This window comes from Fukomys damarensis, unplaced genomic scaffold, assembly GCF_012274545.1.
Source record: "Fukomys damarensis isolate Sample0158 unplaced genomic scaffold, DMR_v1.0_HiC HiC_scaffold_16, whole genome shotgun sequence".
NCBI lineage: Eukaryota > Metazoa > Chordata > Mammalia > Rodentia > Bathyergidae > Fukomys > Fukomys damarensis.
Window position 1 is genome coordinate 85,933,853 of NW_022900928.1, and position 25,618 is coordinate 85,959,470.

At 43.2% G+C, this 25,618-nt stretch overlaps 1 protein-coding gene across 8 annotated transcripts in view; it reads right to left on the reverse strand.

Annotated features, from left to right (window-relative positions):
• The window catches only part of Dpp6 (dipeptidyl peptidase like 6), an 851,974-nt gene that overhangs the window by 137,660 nt on the left and 688,696 nt on the right, over nt 1-25,618 (reverse strand). For all 8 annotated transcript variants that reach the window (XM_033764445.1, XM_033764449.1, XM_033764448.1 and 5 more), the window contains one exon: nt 10,337-10,418. In XM_033764445.1, coding sequence (XP_033620336.1) covers nt 10,337-10,418 — 82 coding nt within the window. The remainder of the gene's footprint in view (nt 1-10,336; nt 10,419-25,618) is intronic.

A 25,618-nucleotide genomic window follows, 5' to 3' on the forward strand; every position in this document is an offset into this window, starting at 1 on the left:
TCTGGAACAAGTGGGCCAGGGAGTCATGACCTTGGGGATTATGTCTGGTCCCTGGCCCCTTCCTCTCTGGCTCTCTCTTTTCTCTGCTTCCCAGATGCCATGAGTTGAGTAGTTTTCTTATGCCACGCCCTTCTGCCTTGATGTTTCTATCTTAGAGTTAGCTGACTATGCACTGAAACTCTAAAATTATGAGCAAAAATAAAGCACTCCTTTAAGTTTTAGATGTCTGGTATTTTGTCCTGGCAATGGGAATGCTGACTAATACATATTATTATTGACCAAAGTGACCTTGTACATATATATATGTGCATGTGTGTGTATTTATCTCATGAGAAATAAAAGGAAGATTATGAAAACAACTTCAGGGTCTGAAAAATTGTTGTGAGGGGATTAAACTGCATGCCATAGTATAGTGAATTGAACATTACATAGAAGTCTGTGTACTAATATGGAAATTGAGATTATAGTAACTAGTTACTCTACAGACACTCAAGTCATTATTCATCTTTCCGAAGGCACTATATATTTATATATATTATATATACATATGTGTGTATATATGTATGTGTGTGTATACATACATATTTACCTGTACCTGTGTGTGCACACACATACGTATATATGTACAGGTAAATATGCATGTATACACACATATACAAGTATACATGTATGTATATATTCATGCATATGTGTATATGTGTGTATATGTATATATATAGATAAAACTATGATATGTAGATTAATTGAAAAAGAGTGAGTCCAGGAAAATCCCTCTGAAGAGCGTGTACCAGAGCTGGCAATAGCTTTGACTCCCACAGTGCTAAAGGACTTGTGATTTCCCCAAGGGTAAGAGCTGGCCCCTTCATATTCACATTCCCTTTAAAAAGTACCTAACATTTCACTTAAAATCACCAGAGCACATATTTCCTAAGTAGAATTCCTAAGCCTCCCGTGTGCCAAACAATTTTCCTCTCCTCTTAATTTCTACATGAATACATAAGGTTGTGGTATCCAATAAACTTTTAGAAGTAGGAAAATGTCCATAATCTGGCTAAGTATAATAATTATTTTGACTAATACATTGCTTTCCAATCCTTTTCTAGAGGCAAATAGCTTATTTGGAATCCTAAAATTACTTAACATAGGTACCATATTCCTGTCTAGTCTTCTTACTTATATATTTGAAGGGGCATTTTACAAATTTATTTTTAATTGACAAACATTTACACACTTAGAGAGGATGTGATGTACTTATACATGTATATACATTGTGTCATGTTGAAATCAGGGCAAGCATATCGATCTTAAATATTTATCATTCTTTTTTTGGTGAAAATACTAAAAATCCTTTCTTCTAGCTTTTTAAAAATTATATAGCACATTACTGTTAGCCACAGAGTAGAATACCAGAACTTCCTTCTCATATTTGACTGTATCTTGATACCTGCTGACCTCTCTTTCTCCTTCCGTCCCTCTCCACTGCTTCCTTCAGTGTGTAGTAGGGACCATCATTCTCCTGACTTCTATGAGATCAACCTTTTTAGATGCCACACAGGACAGAATCATGCAGCCCTGTGTCTTTCTGTGACTGGCTTATTTCATTTAACATGTCTTCCAGTTCCATCCACATGGTTTCAAGTGACAGGATTTCATTCTTTTTTCTCAGCTGGATAGCACTCTACTGTGTATCTGCTCCACATTCCTTTATCCGTCCACCCATCAGTGAATGTTTAGGTGGACTGCATTTCTTGGCTGTGGTGTATAGTGCTACATTAAGCATGGAAACCTAGATGTCTCATCAATATATTGATTTTATTTCCTTTGGACAGATAGCCAGGGGTGGGATTGCTGGCTTGTACGATAACTTTTTTTTTAATTCTGAAGAAGCTCCATAGTGTTTTCCATAATGCAGCACTAATTTACATTCCTACCAGTGGGTTACATGGTTCCCTTTTCTCCACACTTTGACTACCTTTCATCTTTTTCACAATGCTGCAGTGAGGTGATATCTTATTGTGGTTTTGATTTGCATTCTGCCAAAGATCAGTGATACTGAGCATTTTTTAATATATCCATTGGCCATGTGCAAATCTTTGGAGACATGTCTATGTCGATCTGTTGCCCATTTTGTAATCAGATTATTTGCTTTTTGCTATTGAGTTCCTTCTATGATCTGGGTATGAGTCCCTTCTCGGATGCATAGGTTATAAATATTTTCTCCCACTAGGTAAGTTGTCTCTTCTAATCATAACTTTTAATGGTTGTGCAATTGCTCTTCCTGTCAGTGTACCATAACTTACCAAATTGCTCTTCTGTAAACACTTATCATATTTCCAGCTTTGAAAATTGTTATGTATAACAGTGATATGAATGTGTTTGTTTATGTAGCATTCAGTTTCTTTTGAAAAGAGATTTCTGAGCTAAGCTAGAAATGTCTCTCTGATTCCTACTGCACATTTTCATAATTATTTTTTGAGGTACTAGGGATTGAATGCAGGGCATTCACATGGGGGTATACTCCCTTCCCTATGTATTTAATTAAACAAGCTCACACTATGTTTCCTAGGCTGGCCTCAAACTTGCAATTCTCCTGCCTCAGTCTTCAGAGTTTCTGAGACTGCAGCATGTGCCATTGCTCCCAACTTCATACTGCTTTAAGAATGCAGTTTCTCTTGTGTCCCTCCCCTCTATTCACCCATCATGACAAAAGTTCAAAAACTCTCCATTGCATCATGATTTACTGTTTACATTTTTAATCTCCCTTCCACCACAATTCCACAATTATTTATCTGAGGGTTGAAATCCCTGTATCCTCAGTGAGCGTGTTGATAGCAGGAAAGAGCTACTAGGATACTTTTCTAATTCTCTACTTCCCTAACTGTGACCATCCAGTAGCTGTTACATAACCCCTTCCCATCAGGTTAATTACCAAACACTCGCTTATTGACTAAGTGCAAGTGAATATTAAAGAGATTTAGCCCACACTGCCATGCAGTATGACACAGTGCGTTCAGTTTGATGGGGACCCTCAGTAGAGCTAGTAAATCACTCACCAAACTGTCTCCATCCATTATTTGAGAATACATAAGGCGATTTCCCTCCCTACAATATTAATTTCTTGGCTACTGTCACAGACTTCAGTGCCCGTGATAAATGTTTTTACAATGAATACCAAATTAACCCCAACTGATTAGAGGCCTTTGTAAGTTATTAATGGGATGTCACTTCAGTCTGGTCCTCTCCGTGTACGTGACATTTCATTAAATACTCTCCTCTTGTGGGGAAGATCCATCTTTCTCCCCTCGCTGGCTTTGTCAACTACAATAAAATGCTCCCTGCTCTTTCTGTCACCTGCTGTGGACCTAATCCATGGAGGACTTCTTGGCCCACTGGTGGCTGCCTCATAAGGAGGACTGCAGTCTAATGTGCTCTTGGAGCAGGGTGTCTTGGCTCATGGGAGCAGAGGACAATGAGCTTTTTATGAAAGACACACTTTCTGTCCAGGAGGTACTGCTGTGTAGCATCAGAGCAGGGGACTCAGTGTCACTTGCTAATGGCTTTTCTAAGGGCACAGACACTGGCCAACTTACGGGGAGCTAAAGACTTTGAACAACAGAACCCAATTGTCTTAGTTACCTTTTCTCCTTGTTGAGACAAAATATCCAACACCCAAAGTTAAAGGAGGAAAGGTTTTTTTCAGATCTCAGTTTGTAATGATTTCGGTCCGTAGTCAGCTGGCTCTGAGGCAGAGTGCTGTGGCAGAAGGGCATCACATAGGAGAAATAGCCCATGGCAAAGCAGGGCAGGCAGAAAGCAGCAAAGGATTGAAGCAGCACGCAACAGCCACAGCCCTCTTTCTGCACCTTATATTCCATTCAGGCTACCCACTCTTAGGACAGGTAGCACTTACACCCAGTGTGGGGCAGCCTTAATCCTTAATTTCAGCATCACACACCCTAGATCCAGCCACCTCTGTAAAGCCCCACCTATGACTGCATGAGGCTCGAGAGGGACATCTAGATACAAGCCAAAACATTGATGGTATGTTTTCTCCCAGAGCTGGAGGGTGGCAAGAAATGAGGCTGCCCAGACACCTGGGGTGATGACAGACAACTGGGGCCATGTCACTGAGACCACTGATGCTGGCTGAGGGGTCTTCTGTCTCGTGCCCCCTTCTGACACATGCAAACCTTCCCATTGATGAAACATTTGTTTCCTTTCATTCTCTGCACCATGGGTATTCAAATAGCAACAGCAGTGACAAACAGCCAAGCCATCTCTTGCTCTGTAGGTGCTTTACCCTGGGGTTCATGTGGGTACTATAAGTAGATTAACCTCAGCCATGCAGTAGCTCCACAGGTAGGCTCTACTGTCCCCATTTTATAGATGAGGAAATTGAGGCTTTATAAGCTGCTTCTGGTGGCACTTGGCCTGTCTCGGGGCAGATGTGTTGCCACCCAATGGGTCTCACTCTGGAGTTGGGTGGCCTTCCTGGAGGCAGAAAGTGGATGCATTCAGTTCTCAGACTGTTTCTCCTGCCTGCTGCTCAAGCAACCTGCACCGAGTATCTCATGCTCAACAACTGACATTTTGGGAGCCTGGCTGTCCTAGCTTCAATGGAATTTCTTGTGAATCTGTGTGGTACTGCACCTTGTACAACCTAGGAAAGTTTTTGAATAGACTATTTAAAAAAATATTCAAAGCAGAAATCTGAATAGCATGTGGTGACCTGGTGTGGGTGCTGCAAGTCTGCAGCCTGATTCTTCTGACCCTTCTCTGATTCAGAGAAAGAGGAGTGAACCTGCATCTGGGAAGAGGAGGGCTGAGTGCCATTGCTCACAGTGGGTAAGGGAAACCAGGCATTGGCTCTCTAGCCACTGACAACACAGAAGGGAAAGGAACCATCTTCATGTCAGTTCCCTTGGAAAGAATTCTGTCCTTAAAGAGCCATGGGGCCTGTAACAGACCCAAGGGACAGGACTTGGTGTAGGTGAGAAAGGCTTGGAGCACCAGGCAGCAGGCAATAGGTGTGGGCTGGAGAGGGTCGCCTAGAATTCCTGGTGGCCCAGGTAGGCACAGGGAGGATGCTGGACCTCTCCTGTCAGTGGAGACAGCTGGAAGAGCTGGGTTGAGCCCAGGGTGGCACATCCCCCAGGGGGAGGAGAGATGGTGGGGCAGCTGTGTGGAGGGCTGTGTGATGGCAGCATCACTCATTCCATCAAAACTGGGGGATTCGTGGGCTGGGGATTTAGCTCAGTGGTGCCACCACCTGCCTCACAAGCACAAGGACCCAGTTCGATCCCCGGTACCAAAACAAACAAACAAACAAACAAAACAAAAAAACAAACAAGACTGGAGAGGAGATTATCACACCTAGAGCAATGCCCATCTCCCAGAGCCCTGCTACAGACAGGTTAGTGTGGGTGCAGAATAGGGAGGGAAGATCTGGGACTGTTGTTTGGGGATGATTATGCCAGAGAGCAAGGTGACAGGAAGGGAGGATGTGAATGTGGCGGTCCAGCTGCAGCAATTCCTGACCCCAACCATCAGTCCAGAGAGCTCCTGGGGCTGGGGGTCACTGGGGAATTGAGTCAGCCCGTCCAGACCTTGCTAAGAGAGCTGGAGTCTGGTCTTGACCGTGCTGATGAAATGAGCCTTCCCAATTCTCCCTTAAGAATATTTATACCCATGATCTCTCTTGGAAAACCAGATGAAGGGGAAAAGAGCCAGAGAATCAAGGAAGTTCTTAAAGTCTAGCTGAAATCCTTTGATTGTGGGGATAAACTTAACTGTAGTCTCCTGTCTCAGAGCAGTCACTCACTGGTGTCCCCTGCACCTGCAAGCATGGGGTGATCACGAGCGGTGTCCTCTCTTCAGCTGGGCAGCAGGGCCTCCTCCCTGCCATCACTCTGGGGCACTTTCTCCGAGGACAGTTCCACCCTAGCTTGGCCAACTCCTCTCCTTGCTCTTCATTTTCCACGTGCTAAGCTGTGGAAGATTTCCCAAAGGGCTCACTAAATATGCTTTTCAAACTGCTCATTTATCACTATCACGGTAGCAAGCCAAGAAAAGAGCGATCATTCCCTCTGTCTTGGAGCCTCTGAACATCCCAGCGGCCACCACCCATGCATTCTTAATGTTGTCTAATGCTTCACAGCCTGATCTGCAAAAATTTCTACTCTTCTTGTTTCCAGAGAAAGAAATATTATATAACGAGTTCACATAGGCTCCTTACAGTTATAGATTGACCTGCTAAGGCGTGGAAGTGGCTTTCACTCCAGGTGTGGGACCTAAGACCAAAGACAACCACAGCAGCAGCTGCTCATTTTGTTGGTCCCCAGCAATAAGGACAAATAAGGAAATGAAAGGAGATTTCCTAAGTGAAATAAATAAGTCACACATATGCAAATACTGAATAGTTTCTCTGGTGTGAAAAACTATAATAGTACACAAGATCCTAATGAGATAATTAACAATGTGAAGTAGGAAGAAAAGGGCTAAAGGTATAGGGAAAGTGGGAAGGGTAGGGGAAAGGGAATAAGGGGAAAGAAAAAATATGAGAAAATGAAAAAATGGAAATGAAGTTTTTATAAATAGGGAGGGGAGGAGGGGGTGAAGGGAGGGCAGGGACAAGGGGAAAAAATGAGAACCAAGACCTGTCATGTAAAGGTGCAAGATCCCAATGATGAAAGTAACTGTGCTGTATACCTAAAATGTACCAATAAACTCAATAAAAAGAAAAAAGAAAAAGAAAGGAGATTGCTAAACCAAATGATTTTGTCATATTCTAGGTAAGCAGAGACAGCACCTCAGAGAAACAGCTGACCACATATGGGAAGCAGGACTTCCTGAGACCAAAGCAGAGAATGCCGGAGGGTCTGCAGTACAGGCAGAGATTCAGCTGAAGAGGAGGAGATAAAGGAAGCTACAGTATAGAAGTGACTGTTTCGGATGCAAATCTCTGTGTTTTGGGCCTCTCCCTGACGGAGAGGTGGAGCAGGGCAGAGATGCTGGCACAGATTTCCTCATTTGACCCTTTTTAATCTGGCCAAACCCACCTTCCTCTTCCTAGGCTTGATCCCTAGTGAATGTTTTGGAAAGAGCCTGGGTGCTCACGGGGAGCAGCTGCCACCACCAACCAGTGGCAGGGCAGAAGCTGATGCTGGTAGAACAAGGCCAGCTGGCGCTTTCTCCTTGTTTCCAGAGAAGCTGGTGCCACCAGGCAAGACCCATGCCCATGTGAGCTGGAGGTCAAATAAAGCTCACTCCAAGGGGTGTGGGCACTCTTGAGCCCTACATAGAAGCATGGCAAGAGATCCCCTTTGTAGGCTACTGGTGCTATACGCGGTTGTCTTCTGGTGACTCGGGGCTCGGTCCCTGGTGAATAATAGGTGAGCCGCAGCTGAATCCATGGCTTCCGAAGGGGAATTACTCACTTTATCTGACTCATTATCCTCGGGCAGATTTCCTTTAGGAAGCAATATTTGCTTTTTAAAATAAAATGGCAATGAGGGATTTGTTGCTCACCCATCACAATAAATCGGTGTTTGCAAGGCTGATCATGGCTGCTGCTTTCCTCTGCCATCAGAGCAGGCTCCGGAGCACCTGGCATCAGGTGATGTCCTGGGGCTCAGGCCTTGCCAGCCAAGGACACCCAAGAGCATGCTGATCACCTAAAATAGGAGCCAGCAAATTTCAGTCCCCAGGCCGGTCCACCCGTGTTTGTGAATAAGGTTTTTGGGGGACACAACCATGCCGTTTGTTTCTGCATTGTCCACATCTGCCTCTGTGCTACACAGCAAAGAGAACTAATTGTGACAGAAGCAGTAAGATCTATAAAACCTAAAATAAAATACTGCCACTTGTTCTTTTATGGAACAAGTTTCCAACCCCTGTTCCAACATAGCTTTCTCAACCATAAGTTATATTGCTTCTTATATGCAGTACAAGAAATATAATAAACCCCCAAAGTCCATATAAGTTTAAAAAAATATTCCAGGAGTCGATCAGCATCTTTGGTGCTAAACTCAAATATCAGCAATTAGTAATTAACTGAAAATTCACACAGAAAGGAAGTGAAATCTCACGGGCAGACACATATTCATGGATTCTGGCTATTTACCTCCCTCCAATTATTTCATGCTGAAGTGGTTTAGCACTACAAGAATATGTTAAGCAATTAATTAACTAGTCTGTTTATGCATGCATTTTTTACTTCAACAAATACTTGGTGAGCCGCAGGCACTGGGCCAACCCTGTAGAAGATAGGGAACAAGACTGACTGCTTGGACTAGAGAGGAGAGGCACTTGTCTGCACACCACATGTGACCAAAGGTCACACAATGAGATGTGGACACCAAGGAGGACTGCCTGATAGACTGTGTGTGTTGTAGTAGAGGTGTCTAGGAAGCTTTCTTAGGGAAGCTTCTTATTTTGTTTCGATGCTACTTATTCTTTAAGAGGTTGAATATGATGACTTCGATAGTAATTTATCTTTACCTCTGTCCCCAAGGAAGCATGACATATGTGAGAAAAACAGTTGTCTATGAAGTGGCAGGGAAGGTGTTGTCCTAACAGGAAGCCTAGGGAGCCACCACCCTGCAGCCTCACCTACCTCGGGATTCTGAGCCTCTGTCTAAAGCATCTGCACATGTGTGCACACCCAGCTCCTCCTTTTGCACTGGGAGTTGACTTTCTTTCATGTTGTGCACTCTGCCACCCAGTAGAAAGAGATGGTGCTCAGTCTACTCCAGGGCCTGATGGGATTCCAGTTGGAGATATTGGGACATAAGTCCTTAAGCCTAGTGCTAAGCCCTGGGTGACAAGGAGAGAGGCAGCATGAATGGCAGAAAGAGACCCTGACAGTTGAGCAAAAGATGATGTCCTTTTCCTGATGAGTACAAAAAGTGGGACAAGGACCACTCAACAAGGTTATAGTTTTCCATTCTCATCTCTCCAGGGCACGTTGGGGCTTGGGTGCCAAACTGTGTGGACTGGGCTGCAGAAGGTCAGTGGAGGGTGGGAGGGCTCCACAGAGGTTGAACGGCCACATCTACAGAATCATCTGATGGGCACTGGAAACCCCTTCAACCACGGGCTTCCAGAGTACTTCACAGTCAGCTGTTAGAGTCACCAGCACTCAGGTCTTTTATAATTGTCCATTACTTGTGTGTGCATCCAAAGAGTTAATGGTTTCAGGGAATAATGGTTTTTATCTAAGTCAGCTTCCCACTCTTCTCTGCCACATTTTGGGTTTGAACCATTCAAGGTGCTATTTGAAATCTCTGCTTAGCCAGTTGGTGGCCTTAGGAACACTTTAGTAATAGCTAATATATTTTTGTGGCTCCTGTACTCCTGTTCCTTCGAATCAATTCAAGACAATGGATATAACATGCAACCAAGAAAATATAATTGTATGATGGGGGAAAATAAGACTTTGCATTTTTAAGACCTAGACAGCCTATCCTATGGATAGACAGCAATCCTATGGAAGCTTTTAAATGTGACCACTTCCTGTGCTATTTTAGGGAAAGACAGCATTGAAAATGCAGCTTTGGTTAATCTAAGATGCAAAAACAAATTGGTGACTTAAATGTAGCATCCAAGTTATCTGATCTACAAAACAGAAAGCCTGTCCACAAAGGTGAAACTGTCTCATGAAATAAAGCTATGCAGGACTCACTGACCTGTTCTTAGACAAATGGAAGGTCAGAGGTCACATCTTCCAAATCCTTCACTTCCTCCTTCACAGGGCTGCTGACAGCAGCCTTAGCACTGAACAAGCTACTTGTGATCAGCCAGCAAGTGGGCATCTAGGACTGGAGCTCTTGTCTCAGAACTGCTTTTTTGGGCCTTTGTCACTGTGGCATCCTTGCCATTCACCTTACCAGGTTTGGAAACATCTCAGTTTTGCCACTTTGAGCAAATCTGCTTTCTCATTGGGTCCACTGCAAAAGGAGCATGAGTTCCCAAAGTAGCAGTCAATTACTCCACAATTTTGATCACCCAACACCTGCAGCCCTTCAGATACACTTCATCCTGTGTTCAAAGCAAACTTGGAACCTCGATGCCCAGCTACAGGTAGGCACCACTTTTAGGGTACAACATATGGGAACCCATATATATGTTATTCAAATTCTATAATTCTCTACCCAAAAAAAAACAGTTACTTTACATAGGTTCCCTGGTGCATGTATCCAAAAGTTAATTTACACACACACAAACACACACACACACTCTCTCTCTCTCTCCTTGCAAAGGCCAACTCCAGTGAGATGTACTCAGCCTAGAAAATACAAACTTTGAGAAAACTAATACATGACATGAATGTGCTTACCAGCTGCTGGCCTTTGGGGCCCCACCCTGCATATTGAAGCTTTGCATTGCTGACTTCTGGGGGGTCCAGACTCTGAGGGTCCCTAAAAAAGCAAACAAGAACAAAAACAAAGTGTTGCAAACCACACATTTAAGATGCTTCATTTTCGCCTCCAGTTGTATTTTACTCCTTTCTCCTTTCATTGCATCAATTTCAGGGGCTGCGTCTTGTGTTACTAAACAATGTCCTGTTCATTCTCTACTAGATTTCTCCAAACATACATAATTTATGTGAACCTGAAATAGGTCCTCCACTGCTTAACCCCGATGGTAAATATTCTAGAGAAAACATGCAGAGAAGTCTACAGATCAAGTTTTAAAATATCCAAGATAGTGAAAATTAAAAATAAAAATGCACAGCCATATAGTAATAAATCCCCACAGCTTACCTTTTCATCTTTGGATCTCTAACAGAATTTTTTTTCCCCTAAGAATAATGCCAGGAAATTCTGACCTTCTAAAGCCCAGGATTTAGAACAGATTGAATCCTTTGGTTTCTGCTGATTGGTACAACAAGAGAGAGATAAAGATAGAAATAGAGATGGAGATAAGAGTAGAGATAGAGAGACTGAGATTTTTTCCCCTATCAAACATCATTTTTATTTTCATTTTTAATTTATTGATATGCAAAATACCATGCCAACAGAATCCTGTCTATGTATGTGAAGGTTACAGTAAATAAAAGTCATAGTAAAAAAGTTAAAAATGAAAAAACTTGGAAATAGCCTATTTGCCCATCAGTTGGAGACTGGATAAAGAAGATGTGGTTTTTCCACAAAATGTAGTACTACTCAGCTGTAAAGAATGAGGAATTAGAGTCATTCATAGGAAAATGGATGCATATTGAGGATATACTCTTAAGTGAAATAAATAAGTCACACGTGTAAATACCGAATAGTTTCTCTGATGTGAAAAACTATAATGGTGCATAAGATCCTAATGGTATAACTGACAATGTGAAATAGGAAGAAAGGGGCTAAAGGTGTAGGGGAAGTGGGAAGGGTAGGGGAAAGGAAATAAGGGAAAAGAAAAAATATGAGAAAATGAAAAAATGGAAATAAAGTATTTGTAAATAGGGAAGGGAGGAGGGGGTGAAGGGAAGGCAGGAGTAAGGAGAAAAAATGAGAACCAAGACCTGTCATGTAAAGGTACAAGATCCCAATGATGAATGTAATTGTACTGTATACCTACAATGTACCAATAAACTCAATGAGAAAAAAAAAAAGAAAAATCTTTAACACTATTATGAACATTAAATAGTTTGGCATATTTTGTAGCTCGTGTGCCTTCAGCATTAGCCCAGACTGATTTTCCTATTTCTTTTGGAAAATGCCACTGCACATGAATCAGGTCATAGAGTTGAATCAGTCCCAATGTTGGGACTCTTCAGGGGGTGCCTAGGTGGGCGTCACATTTCTTTTGCTGCAGAGAGAGCTGTAAACTGACCCACTCATTCACCAAGGAAGAGTAAGGGGCTGAATAGTCTTGGAGAAAGGAAGATGCTGAATTTTAAGGGCTGCAGGAATAAAGGAGAGAAGGCAAGAGAGAGGCTGCAGGGGAAGGCTGTGATTAGGACTGGAGTTAGTAGAAAATTCCAAGGTGACCCATGAGTAATATCACCAGAAATAAAGTGAAGAAAAAAGCAACGGGGTACTTAAGAGGAAGAAGACTCAGGGGAGGAGAGAGAGAGAGAGACACTGCCCCAGGAATGAAGGTGAATTCCTGGGGTTGGCAAAGTCCACAGGGCTGGAGATGGGAGGCTTGAGGTTTGAATAGGGTTCAGCTGGAAGGCACCTGCTGCAGGAGCTGGAAGACATAGGGATGGGGATAAGGCAGTCTGCAGACAAACTTTTAACACACCCTGCTATATATGTTTGGAATGTCATTTTCACAAGCATGTGGTATTCTTCCTTACCCTTGGCATAGAGACAGTCTTTCTAAGGATGACTCGGAATCCAGAAGCAAAATAAAAGATTGACAAATTTAACTTCATAATACACGTAAAATTTTGCATGATGAAAACACGATGGACGAAAGTGGACTGAGAAACTAGGAGAAAATCTTCTTAGCATATACCATGGACAAGCTGCTAAAATCCCAAACATATGCAAAACTCTAAAAATTTAAGATTACAAAAACAAACAAGAAACATGAGAAAAAGAGATGAACAGGCAATTCACAAAAAGATGTAAAAATGGCCCTCACACGTACTTAATAGACATAAAGTACTTAATATATATAAAGTACTTATATATATTAAGAAACTACTTAATATATATAAAATTGGAAAAATTAAAGTAAACAGATATAATTTCTCACATACGAGATTGATTGAAAAAAACAGGGTAGGTGGGACAGAGACTCTGATACCCGCTAGTAGGAAAGCTTATTTCAGAGGGTAATTCGGCAATGCCTAACAAAATGCACACTTAAATTTAGCCTGGCAGTCCCACTTTCAAGACACCTCCTACTAGATAGTTCTCCAATAATACCAAAATACAAGTATACAAAAATATCGTCATTGCAACTTTATTTGTAGTTACAAGATATTGGAAACAACATATAGTTGAATAAACAATGGTGCATCATGTGTCCATACTGATGTAGGTAAATAAGTAAACAGCAGTTGTTCTTCTTCACAACAGAAGTTCAATTTCTCAGTATGGATGGAGAGAAGGAAATTAAATAAACTTTTGGCCAACACCACTAACAAATGACACAGACAAGACCCAGTGATGGAGGATAAAGTTAGCAAGAGTTTGAAGAGAAACAGAACTTGCATAGTCTAGGTCACCAGCTCATTGGTAAAGTCCTAGGAAGGACAAAGCACCACCTATGGGGTGGGTTTACCCAAATGCTAACTTCACTCCATTCATGAGAAAATGCTGGAAAAACCAGAATCAAGGGACAAATACAAAATCATCAGCCAGTGCTCTTCCAAAGGGTCATGTGGTCCTGGGACAAAGAAGGGACACTGGAGGACTCTAAAATTAAAAGAATTTTGAGTTGATGTTACTTTTTGAGTTAATATTATTGTAGCAATGTTAACTTCCTCCTCTTGCTGACTACCCTTCAGTTATGAAATAGTTAAACAATGGGAGATTCAGCATGAAGAATGTAGAGGATTCCTTGTGCTATTTTTACAACTCAGAAGTCTAAAATTATTCAGAATAAAAAGCTGAAAAGTAATGTTCTCAGTTTTCATCTCACTGGCTATCAACATTGTCATAGAAAGGAATAAAAAGTTAGATAATTTCTTCCCAGGCTACTATGATCTTGGTACCAGGCACTGAGAAATATATCTCTCCACATGGATACTCAATTCACAGACTTGAGTCACTTGGATAAATCTAGTTGGGGTGGGGCTTGCTCTCAGCAAAGATGCTGTTGCAAATTCAGAGGTTATTCTAATTCTGGCCAGCTTGATGTGGGCTTTTCTAAGCACTCAAGGCAGACGAGGAGGTAAGAATGCCACGGCAACACCACCACTGGGTGTTGAGGCTCACTTCATCATCAGACTGGGTTTCTGGTAGTGTCAAGATGCACAGGGTCAGAGTGTAAATTCTTATCTAGCAGATTAGGAATGGCAGGGGCGAACCCAAGGGGATAACGGGCCCGGCACAGGTCCCTTCCCCATTACTCCTTCTCTATGGCCCTATTCCTTTGCCCACTTGCTAGAGGAGGGAGCCGCCTGAAGGTTGCAGCAGAAGGGCCACTGTCTCAGCCCATCATGACATGATGCTCACAGGCACCTGAAAGTCCTGAGTCTTAGCTGCTTCTACCAGGAATGAAGAGATTGCTACCTCTCTTCTAAGAATGTCACAGAATCAAGAGTGTTGGTGAATATTTATGTGAACACAAACATACTTCAGAGACATGCTTCTCTTCTTTCTGCTAGCTAGAATTCTGCCTCTAACTAGCACAGGGCTTGGGCCAATGGAATGGCTTAATCCAAGTTTACTTCCTCATGGAGAAAATGAGACCCATAAAGCCTATCTCACAGGTTGGATTCCAAACGTACCATTGATGACAAAGACTCCAGCTGATATTCCTAGCCTTTCCTTAGTGATAAGACCAGCCAGTTGTAGAACCAACTGGATGAATGATGCTAAAATGCTATTGCAATGAATAATTATATATAATTTCTTCAGAAGATCTGATAATTTACGATACAAGGACAAGTGTGCCTTGTGGAACTATAGCAAAGACAGATGGCCTAATTCCCTGTGGGGTGGTGCAGCGAACTAGGTTTAGGGTTCAGTCCTCAGTCATGCCCTGCACATTTGCTTTTATGAAGTCAATCTACATTTTTGCACAGGGATTCAATGGTTTTAGATTCTTTTACCTTCAAATTAAGAGAGGGCTTTGGGAGTAACTTCTCCCAAGGAATGCCCCAGCCTCTGTGGAACATTCCACAGCCAGTCATCCCTGCCTTAGTTTCCCAAGGAAAGTCTTCCAACTCATGGTCCTTTCTGCCCCAGCTTCCTGCTGAGCAGCATCTGGGCCCCTGGGAACCACCCACAAGGAGCACAGGGCCCAGTGTGATGTCTCAGGCTCAGCAGGCTGCACTCCATTCCCCGACCTCATTTCAGCACCTCTTGCTTAGTAACCTTCTTCTCCAGGTCCATTCCAGAGCCCCAGCTTTCCTGCTCTCTTTTTTGTTTTTTCTGCTCTCTTTTAGATCCTCTTTAACTTCTGTCCTTTACTCTAGGCAGATGCTGTGTGTGTGTGTGTGTGTGTGTGTGTGTGTGTGTGTGTGTGAGAGAGAGAGAGAGAGAGAGAGAGAGAGAGAGAGAGAGAGAGCAAGAGACACAAGGTGCACCCCCTGGCTCTCATCACCTTTCAGAAGGGGCTTACTCTTTATGGGCTTGCTACACAGCCAGGCAGGCAGAGCTCCTCCAGGCCAGTCTCTCTGATCCCCTCCCAGCCTGCCTGGTACTCAAATTTAGCTTTCCCAAGACCCAAAGGGCCTCGCTCAGGTTCAGGACAAGACATACTGGGCCCTGTCTCCCTCTTTCCTTCAGCCTCTCAGGAAAGCCTCCTGTCCCTGCCAGTGCCTCTTCTGGTCCAGCCAGGAGTGAGCACACTTTTGCCTTTCCACTTACTTTCCCGGGAAAACCTTTGTTTTTATTATTAAACTAACAAGATTTTTTTTTTAAAGAGGTTCTAAATTTACAGAAGTGAACAAAACTAGCGAGTTCCATACACTCTCTCTTCCCTGCCCCCAGTTTCCTGAATTACTAACATCTTGCCATAGTGGAACATTTGTTATCATGGATGGACCAGTAGGGATGCATCATCCTTCACTGAATCGCATGGTTCTTGTGAGGGTTCGCTCTGCCTGGTGTGTTCCAGGGGTTGGGCAAATGGGTCATGTCGCATATCTGTTACATGGTATCACATGGAAGAGTTCCATGTGCGGTTTAGCAGCTACTGATGACCTCTGGTCTTGGTCTCCACTTCCTACTCATTCTAGAAGGGCCCACACTGAGGCCTGCCAGGCTGCCTCTTTCCATCTGAGAAGAAGATCCATCCTTGACTTGGAGGCTCAGCTGACCTCAGGATTTTGCTCATCGTCTCAGTCGGCTGTTCTTATTCTTGTCCACAAGGTATTTTCTAATCTAAGCATCAAATAACATAATAGACAAAGGAGAAACATGATATCTCCCTGATTCAGCCAGACTGCAAACTTCAGGGTGCATCCATGCACCTGCACGACAGCACCCAAGGCCTGGAAATTAGCATGTGTGAGTCTGAGTGCTTTAGCACGTCCATTTTCCTTTCTCTGGTGGTGGCACCACCACCCACCTGGTTACTCAAGCAAGATGCATGCTGCAGGTCATTTAAGGACCCACCAGCTGGTACTGTGCTGGGGGTCAAGTCGTACCCTCAGAAATATATACTGGATCCCTAACTCCTAGTGCTTCTGAATGAAACCTTATTTGGGAAGTGGGTCCTTGCAGATGTGAATGAGTTGAAATAAGGTTGTACTGGGTCATGGTGGGGCCTGTCTGATAGTAAGCATCTTCATTAGAAGATAGGAGGAGACAGAAAGGAGCCTTAGAGGACAGAGGCAGAGATTGGAACTTCATTTCCACAAGGACACAGGGTAGTGGCACCATGGGGACCTGGAAGGGGTGAGCAGGACTCTTGTGACAGGGCTCAGAGGGAGCCTGGCTCCCCAAATCTGGGGCTTTCAACCTCCAGAACCAGTAGAGGAGGAAATTTTTGCTGTTTTAAGCCACCCGGTGGCAAGGCAAGTTCAGTTCCCCTTAGAGAGTTCATATGATCTTCAACTCTCAGATAAACCCAAATCCATGGTGATATGCTCCAGGACATGGTGCTAATTAGCCTCTTTTTTTCAAAAGATTTGCAGATGTGGAAAAACATCCATCTGACTTAATGAACAAAACAGAAAGACGCTCGAAGAGCAGAGCCCAAGTACACTGGAGGAAGTCTGCCTCCTCAACTCCAGAACTCCTGGGTTCCTTCGTTACATGGGGAGGGCCACATCAGGCCCTCTGTTGTGAGCCCAAGTCTAGTTTGTGGTCACCAAATGATTCCCACAATGCTCTGGATAGTTCTGAAATTCTTGGAGTGTGTTGGGTGCATGTGTAAGAGACGGAAAGCGCATACCAAAAGGCAGCTATTGATTTATTTGATATTGGCTGGTGTGGCCGCCCCCATTTTTCCTTCTTTCTTAAAAGTCCATGGCAGGCATTGTGATGAATTATATCCAGTGTGGCAATGGACTGGTGAAAAAAAATGATTAAGGAAGAATAAAATGATCTGGTCTTAGTATACCTCAGAATAATCATGCAATCCATTCTGATTTTGCTTATTTGAGCAATAAACAAAACAAAGCATAAATCATTTTGAATTCTAAAGAGTAAATTAGTGTAGCAAAATTTACTCATTTATCTTCCCAAGCTATTTTGAGGGATTGAAAAGCTTCCCAATGACAATAACACTGGTGGGCCGGGTTGGGGGGGAGTTAAAAACTGCTTTTCTGGCTCCTAAGCTTTCATAGCTAGACATAAAAACTCAGATTTGCAATGTCAAATAATGTTTTCTGAGTTCTCCTATGTGTTCTAGCAAGGCAAATGATATAAAAATGTAAGATACACCTATCAGTTTTAGATGATTTCCCAGCAAAATAGGTGCTCGATAAATATTGCTGAACAATGATTAGATGGATGGATGAATAAGTGGGGTCTAGTCTAATCTCCAATAATTGATCGGTTAGGTCAGAAACTCATGCAGCTCTTTGAGATTGCGTTACTCTTTTTTATGTATATCTCAAAGCATTTGATTAAGTCCTTGTGGGCAGGAATCCCATGTCATAAATACACACATCCTTGCAGCCAACAGTTGGTACTTCCTCTGCTGTTAATTTAAATCTCTCCCTTTCTTTAAAGGAAATGGTGCTCAGGGCTCCTCTCCTTGTAATGTAGATGTAAGGCTGAGCTGTGCTGCTCACAGAAAGCATGATCAGGGGAAATGTGAGTATGGATGGACTTGCCCAAGGACAAGATGAAAATCTTAAACATGGCTGTGCCCTTTATGAGGACGGGTGGCAGCCACAGGAGTGGCTGGGTCTCATCTCAGCACTGCAGACCTGGATACCATGGTTCTTCTTCAGAAAATCATTAGATACAGCTCCCAGGACACTGCTGCTCTGAGATCTGCCACTATTTTTCTGAGCCTGTTAAGAAGGCAAGGAAATGAATCTTTTAGGAGAAGCTTTCTTGGCGTGTTTCCAGGCAGAGAAGCATTACTGCTTAGCTTCAACTATGACCCAGGGTGTCACTTAGCAATGAAGCAGTCCAGCTGGCCCCTGGTCCACACTAAAGTCATGCAGATAATGAAAGTGATTGGCTCTAGAGCCATCTGTTTGGGGTATGCCCAGACATATGCATTCTTGAGTCCACACTGATTCCTTTCAGTGGTCAACCCACATTGATGGGGTCCCTCTGCACTAGGGAAAGAGGCATGGGGGTACCATCAGGGTGGACATGGAGCCTGCCAAAAGAATGAATAATGTATACTTTCACCTTTCAACAAGATTTGCTTGAAAATCATTTAGACATGCAAAGGAAGTCCTTGAGGATGGTGATGTCTCCACTGGTGAGGATGGTTCAAGCAGTTCCCTTTGGAGGTGGCTGATAGATTCCCATTCACTGACCTACTTCAGCCTGTCATCTGAGACTTGGGCCAGGGCAGAGAGAGCAAGACCTGCAGTTGCATCTTCCTGTGCAATATGCATTATGCAAAGTTGTTGTCCAGGCAACGACCACTGAGTCATAGGTACAGTTCACGTCCCAGTGATGTCCTCTCTTTGCCACAGAATGATGGAGAGGAATGTGCTATGTGACGTGTGCATATTGAAAGAATTCCTAACTATTCCTTTAGAAAAATGATGTCTACAGCAAGATAAGTAGCACTTTAATACAAGAAGAAATCATCGTGAAATGAGAAGCAGCATTTACTCTTGGTGTTCAAAGAGTTAGAGGAGGATTTTAACAGGAGATTTCAGAGGTGGGGTTGAAAGATCAGAGAGATAAGGTACCCTGGGAGGAGCAAATTTCTGTTATATACATGGGGAGGGTAGGAGAATGGAGTGAGCAAAGGTGTGAACACCAGAAACATACTCAGGTTCAAAAGCAGAACATGGCTTGGTGTGGTTCACCCAGAGAAGCAGGATGGGGAGCCAGCACCTTCCTGTGTGTCCTTCCCCCATACTCACAGTCACACCCTTCCTTCCCAGAGAGCCCAGACTTGATTTCAGCTGATTTTTAGACTCAGAGCTCCAGGAAGCTAATGCTGATTGCTCACAGTTATCCCTGATGATGAAATCTGTCCTCTGTCCCAAATGTAGGGAAATTTGCAGGAAGGGTGATTAACTGGATTTGGCAAGATGATGGAAGATCTCAGTGTCTACTCGGCAAATAGTCTGTAGCATTTCTGGGGCACCAAAGTAGGTGTCAAACCCCACTGTCTCATATCCACACAGTATTTCACAGACTCTTGCATGTGTGCTATGTGGGAGGTATTTTATATCTGAAGCAATTGTGTCCAGAGGAGCAAAGTGACATTTCCATAATTACACAGATAAAGAGGCTGATTGGGAATTTTATTCCAAGGCCAATTTGACTGTAGAGCCCGTGCTTTGGTAATGCTGGCCTCGTGTGGATTTTAGCAGGAAGCTAAAGGAAGGAAGATGGGAGCAGGGAGAAGGGAGAAGAACAACTAGGCCAAGTCCAGCTTTAAGGCAGGACTGATGAGCTGTCTGTGGTCCTGAAAACCTGTGAAGGCAAATGGTGGCAGAATTCTTCCTTTTTGATGTTATGGAAGAGACATGTATGATGCCATTCAAGACCAGCTCCTTCTACAGTTTGGCTTCATGTTGGTACTTCCCCAAGGCACAGAAGGAACTCTAGGCCTGCATCCTTGGGCAGCTGCAATGGCAGCTTTCTCTGTAGAGCCAATGTGTCTCTGTGTGTACAGCACGAGGGGCTGCAGGACTTGCACATGACAGGAAATGTCTGGAAAGGAAATGTGCCAAGCTGCAGAGGTGCCACACTGTCACTGTGCGTTCTCATCACTGCCCTCTTCAACTCATGACAGAGGAGTTTCCCATGAACCAGGCTCCACTCACAAGTCACAGGCTGCTAAAGACTTAATTGGAGGGACATGGAGTACAGACATTTGAAATCTATCTTTATGCTCCAAGAGAACACCAGCCACCTATAGTCACAAGCTATGTGGTTTCCATACTAACTGAGCTCTCTCACAGTCCACACCCTTCACAGGCTTCCTGATTGTACACGGGCTTCTCACCTTCCCTTTCCTTCAGTCTACTTTATGCCAGCACCAATCCCACTACTCCACCTTATGCTCAAAGCATCTGGTGTATCTAACTGTAAGACCAGTAAATTCCAGGGTTGTGTTGAGGTTGCCTACCTTGCAGGTATGTCCTAAAACTCAGCTGGGCCTGCTGCTGATCAGGCAGAACCCCAGCCTTGCCTGGGACCTAGCCCATTCAGGAAGCCCTTGTTTCCAGTGAAGGTCAAGCCTGTGAAATGCTTTGCCTGGCCCAGAACGCCTCCTTCCTCCCTCCATCTGTCAGAACAACAGGCAAAACCTGACACAGCCACAAGGCTCAGCTCGAGACCAGTTCCTCTCTTGAGATTTTTTTATGAGATCAGGTTGCCGTACTCCCTCTTCCTCCTTTGCTGCTCAGATTAAAAATACTCATTGAGGCATTTTATTGTAGGTTGTTATGTAAGTCTGTATCTTTCCTTTTCAACAAGACTTTGAACTCCTTAAGGATAGCAACCAAGCTTGTGTGCTCAATGCGTTGTCTTAATATTTGCTGACTTAGAGTATCTTTTCTACCTCATCAGAGGAAAAACAGGAAAGGCTAAAAAATTAACTGCACTAGGTCAGAATGAGATGAGATAAAATACAAGTGGTTTATCATTGAGAATTGCAGATCACTGAGGCTATGGACACTTCTTTTAAGGGGGAAAACTAAAGTTTCACAGGCCTTAAAACTATTTACACATCAAGGGAGAAGCTCTAGTTTAGAACGGTTATCGAAGGAAATCTCATTATTGTCCTTCTGCTTGTCACAGAAAGGATCTGGGCTAGGGAGAAAGTAAAGTCTGAGAGTATTTAATCACAAGATTACAAATATATATTGTGCACACACTGCAGAGTTAAGGAGGATGTGCTTGCTAGAAGCTTGTTCCTTCTCCGCATTGTGCTTATATCAGCAGACTCACTTCTCATGGGGAGCCTAAGAGGTGAGACTGCTATTGTCACCTGTTAAAAAGAAGGGACCTGAAGGCTGTGAGAGTTAAACAGCTCTCTAGGTGACAGCCAAAGGTCAGCAGGGGCATCGAGCTTCAGATCTCCATGAGTGCATTAGTGGGTGTCATGCTGCCAGGAAGGACGCTGGGCCTTGTGCAACATATGCACTCCCAGGTCTCTCCCCGCTAAATAAGGAATCTAGAAAGTTAGAATGTAGGCCCAGGCAGTAGGGCCTAGGACTCAGTTTGTTATTTTCTTTTTTGGCAGGGTCAGGGGAGTCCAGGCTGGCCTTGAACTCACTGTGTAGCCTACTCTGGCTTCAAACTCGTGGTGATCCTCCTGCCTCAGCCTCCCGAGGGTTAGGGTTACAGATGTATACCACCATGCCTAGAATTAGTTTATTATTTTCATAGATGCAAAGAGCAACACTAAAGGTCAACCACAGTTCTAAAGAAAGAAAACTTTTGTACAATTTTGTTTGGGATTTAAAGAATATCAGCAAGCAAGCAAAGTTTGGGCAAAATTATCCACAGAAGATGTCCTGATATGTAAAGAAATACCTTTTGGTACTTCTCAGTTTCTATTCTGTTATGGATCTGAGTTCGCCAGACTCCAAAATTGCCAATGTTACCTAAAGAAGGGATGTGTCCAATTTTTCTTTACATTGATCTCTGTTATAGAAGGAGTTATATGTCCATGTAATATTCATGTAATGTCCATTGGAATATTCCCAGTCATATGTGGTTACATATAACACACAGAGAGAATGTATGTTGTTCTTGAAGGGACTGAGCTAAAGGCACAACTAATCCAGGAAAAATGTTATGCCAGGAAAATGTCAGGAGGTAGGAAACCGCAAAAAAGCTCATATAGAAGCAGAACAGAGTTTTGACAGAGAAGTCTTGGCTGGCTATGATATCTACTGAGGAAAACTGCTTTATTTTGTTGAAATTCTTATAGAAAAACGTCTTGTGAAATGCGTGTTACAAAGAACCAGTTTGAATTCTGTTTAAATAAACAAATCTGCATAAAAGATGCATGTCCTATAAGAATACAATTCTGGTGTGGTTCTGTCCTGCAGCCCTGTCCTCTGGGGTAGTCACTGTTTATCTCTGTCTGTTTCTCTTCAGACTAAATGCATGTCCCATCCCACGGAAGAATCAGTGAACACTGACACGAGTCCCCGAGGCCTCAGCTCTATCTTTCATTTGTGAACTAAAGGCCACTTTAAGGAAGGTAGTGATGAAAATGAGCATAGGTTATCATTAAACTTGGTCTGTTGAGGGGCTACACATTGCCCAGTAGAGGCAGTGAATTACAACGAAATGCAAAGTCCAGTCAAATGGACACCGGCAGCTTCAAAATTGTCTGTGCTTCCAATGGTTTCCCGTGGGAGCTTTGAAATTTTGCCCCATGGCCTGGAGTTGAAGAGCTTCCCAGGCCTGTGTGTTTAACTGTATGGCACTTAGCAGATATGGAAGAAGAGCCAGGGCCCAAAGAGGAAGAGGAGGAAGACATAAAACCAAGTATATTTGAAAAATGATCTGCCCTGCAAGTGGTAACAAAATTCCACAGAAAAAGTAAACATTGCTGCTGAAAAACATTATGATTTTGATGCGAAGACTGAAGAAAAAGTGCCAGTGAAGAAATGTATATGAGATAGGTCAGCCCCAAATGTAAGATAAGTGCCTTGAAATGGCTGCCGCCATTCTGATAAATAACTTCCTTCCTCACCTTAACGTTCCCATCCCCTACTTCAAGCATCACGGGTCATGATGAATGTCCAGGAGTGGCCACTGAGTGGCTGCCTGTACAGCTGACACAATCCCTGACCCGCCTACACCAGTCACCCACTATCTAACCAAGCCCCTTTCCCACTCCTCCTCTCTCTCCTTTGTTCTCTTTCTGCACAGCAGGCCACTGTGCCATCCAGCTCTTTAATAAAAGCCCTCATACGAGCTCTGTCGGTGTGCGGAGTGATCTTTGGCAGGCGCCGGTTCCTTTCACCAAATACACAAAAATCAAACCCAAATAGGAAAGACAGAAGAGAACTAACACTGAGATCAAAAGGTCAAGAATCTTAAAAAAAAAAGAAAAAAAGGCAAAAAAACCCCACAAAACCCTCCTACAGTCCCAAGGGACCTAATTCTGTAGAGAACATTAAAAGAAAATGGCAAAAAAGTATAGAACAAGGTGGTTCTCTCCCTAAAGCCGGAGCTGGATTCATCCATTATGTGGAGAATTGCTTCTGGGTGATGACCAGGAGGCCACCCAAGAGCTGTGGCAGTGGAGGAAGCATCTTTAAGAAAATAGCTTAGAGTTTCTTAAAATTTTCCACCTTATTTCACCCCTGTAACTGCTGATATCTGGCTGTCCTCTTAATAGTGCAAAATGAGAACTTTCTTTGCCATGTTTGCTAAATGTCATCCAGGTTCCAAGGCCAAGAATGTGCCATCCAAAATGACTGGCTAGATTTTAAAGACAGAAGTTGCCCTCTGCTTGGGCTTAAGTATGTTGGGATGCTACGATAGGATACCACAGTAGTAGTGGTGGGGAGATTCAGAAGTGGCAAGGGAGACAAAAATATATACTTGAAATAAACTCAGTACTTTAATAAAGTAAAAAAAAATACAGTACTTGAAAATTTGGTTTGTGAAAGTCAAACCAACCTAAACCTAGGTACTTGATCATTCAATAAATGGAAATTTCGTTGTCTATGTTTAGTTGTTCAGGGACTGTGCTGTAGCTTCAGCCATTACATGCAAAATGAATTTAGCCTGGCTCCAGCTCCAGGGACCAATAAGGATTATATCCTCACAGGATATGTGTCTTTTATGCAAATCTATTTAGAATTAAAATCAATTATTTTTAGCATGCATTTTACTCTCTGCACAGGACAGAGCAGTACATGAGAGACTGATAACATTCTAGGAGAGTAAGGCAGATGGACCACAAGTTTGAGCCCAGCCTGGGTGACTCAGTGACTTAGAGAGAACCCATCTCAAAAGATAAAAAGGGTCTGGGAATGTAACTCAGTGTAAGGATCCTGGGTTGAATTCCCAGTACAGCAGACAAGTAAACAAGTGCTCTCTTCTGCTGTTTGAAAAAGGAAGGGAACCAGAAATTCGAGGACATAGAGAGATCAACTTGACCCTTCACTATAACTGGTTGGAAAACTTGAGGCTAAGAAAAAATTCAAGTCATAATGACAGATAATCTCAGATGGAGATGGAATGGCTTCTGGCTTGGATGCAGGGATGAAGGAAGAAAAGGTGAGCCTTTGCAGAAAGGTACAGACTCTGTCTTTAGAATCATCAAGAAAAAAATCGTTGTTTTGTATATGAATAATGTAAGTTTAAGTATTTTACTAGAGATATTTTTATTTTTACAAGACAAGCAAGCTTTCCTCTCTGTCTCGGACCTACTTGTAGTGTAAGTGGTGAGCCCCTGGGCTGGGCTCCTGCTTGCCACCTGGAGGGGCAGGTGTGCTGCTCCCCTGGGAGGGAAAGAAACCTTCCCTCAGGCTCTAGCTGCCAAAGCCCCAGGCAGCAGGATGGTTCAGTTCAGATATCCATAGTCTCATTAATACTAATAAGATTTTGACAACATTTGAAATTAATAAATTAATGAATGTCCTTCCCATCAAGGATCTTATGACAAAGAAGAAGAGCTAGCAGGTCAGGCAGAATCATTTTGGCAGAGCTATGTTCATTTATGTGGCAATAGGGTGACAGTGACCTCAACAGCCACCAGAGGCTATACATGTACTAAGAATTTACTACATCTTCCAGTCTTATAAGAAAGCTTGGGAAAGATATAAATTAGCTCTTCACTAAAAATCCAACCTTCACAACTATAATGTTTATTCTTTGCCTTGCTAAGCTTCTTTGTACTCTGTCTTTATCCAAAGAGGTTACTTTAATAGCGTGGGGCTCGGAGTCAGCCAGCACTGTGCTGAGATCCCAGCTCTTCTAAATGCTGGCAGGAGTATGCTGGGCAGGTGATGCTGCCTCTCTGAGGCCCTACTCAGAGTGACAAATTGACACTTTTGTTGCAGGGTTGTTGAGGGTGAGAAAATAGTCACCAAACACAGTCAGGGAATGCTGGTGATCACTATTACTATAAATATTCTAAAAATGCCAGAAGCTGGCATTCATGGTGGTGTCATCTCTGAAGGATATTATTGCAAGGGTTCAGGGAATGGGACCAGAAACCATGCCTCCCCACCACTCTTGCCCTTAGTTTCCTAGTGTGTTTGGCGACTCACCTGCCATGTTCTAGGGTTGGTGGCTCCCAAATCTGATGGGTGCAGGACACTATTAGTACAATATGTCAGGTATAATCTGCTTTTAGAATGTTGTATTGAGCAAATTTGTGTAAAATGGAATGAAATATCCATTGTCTTCAACAAATTCTATTGTTCCCAGAA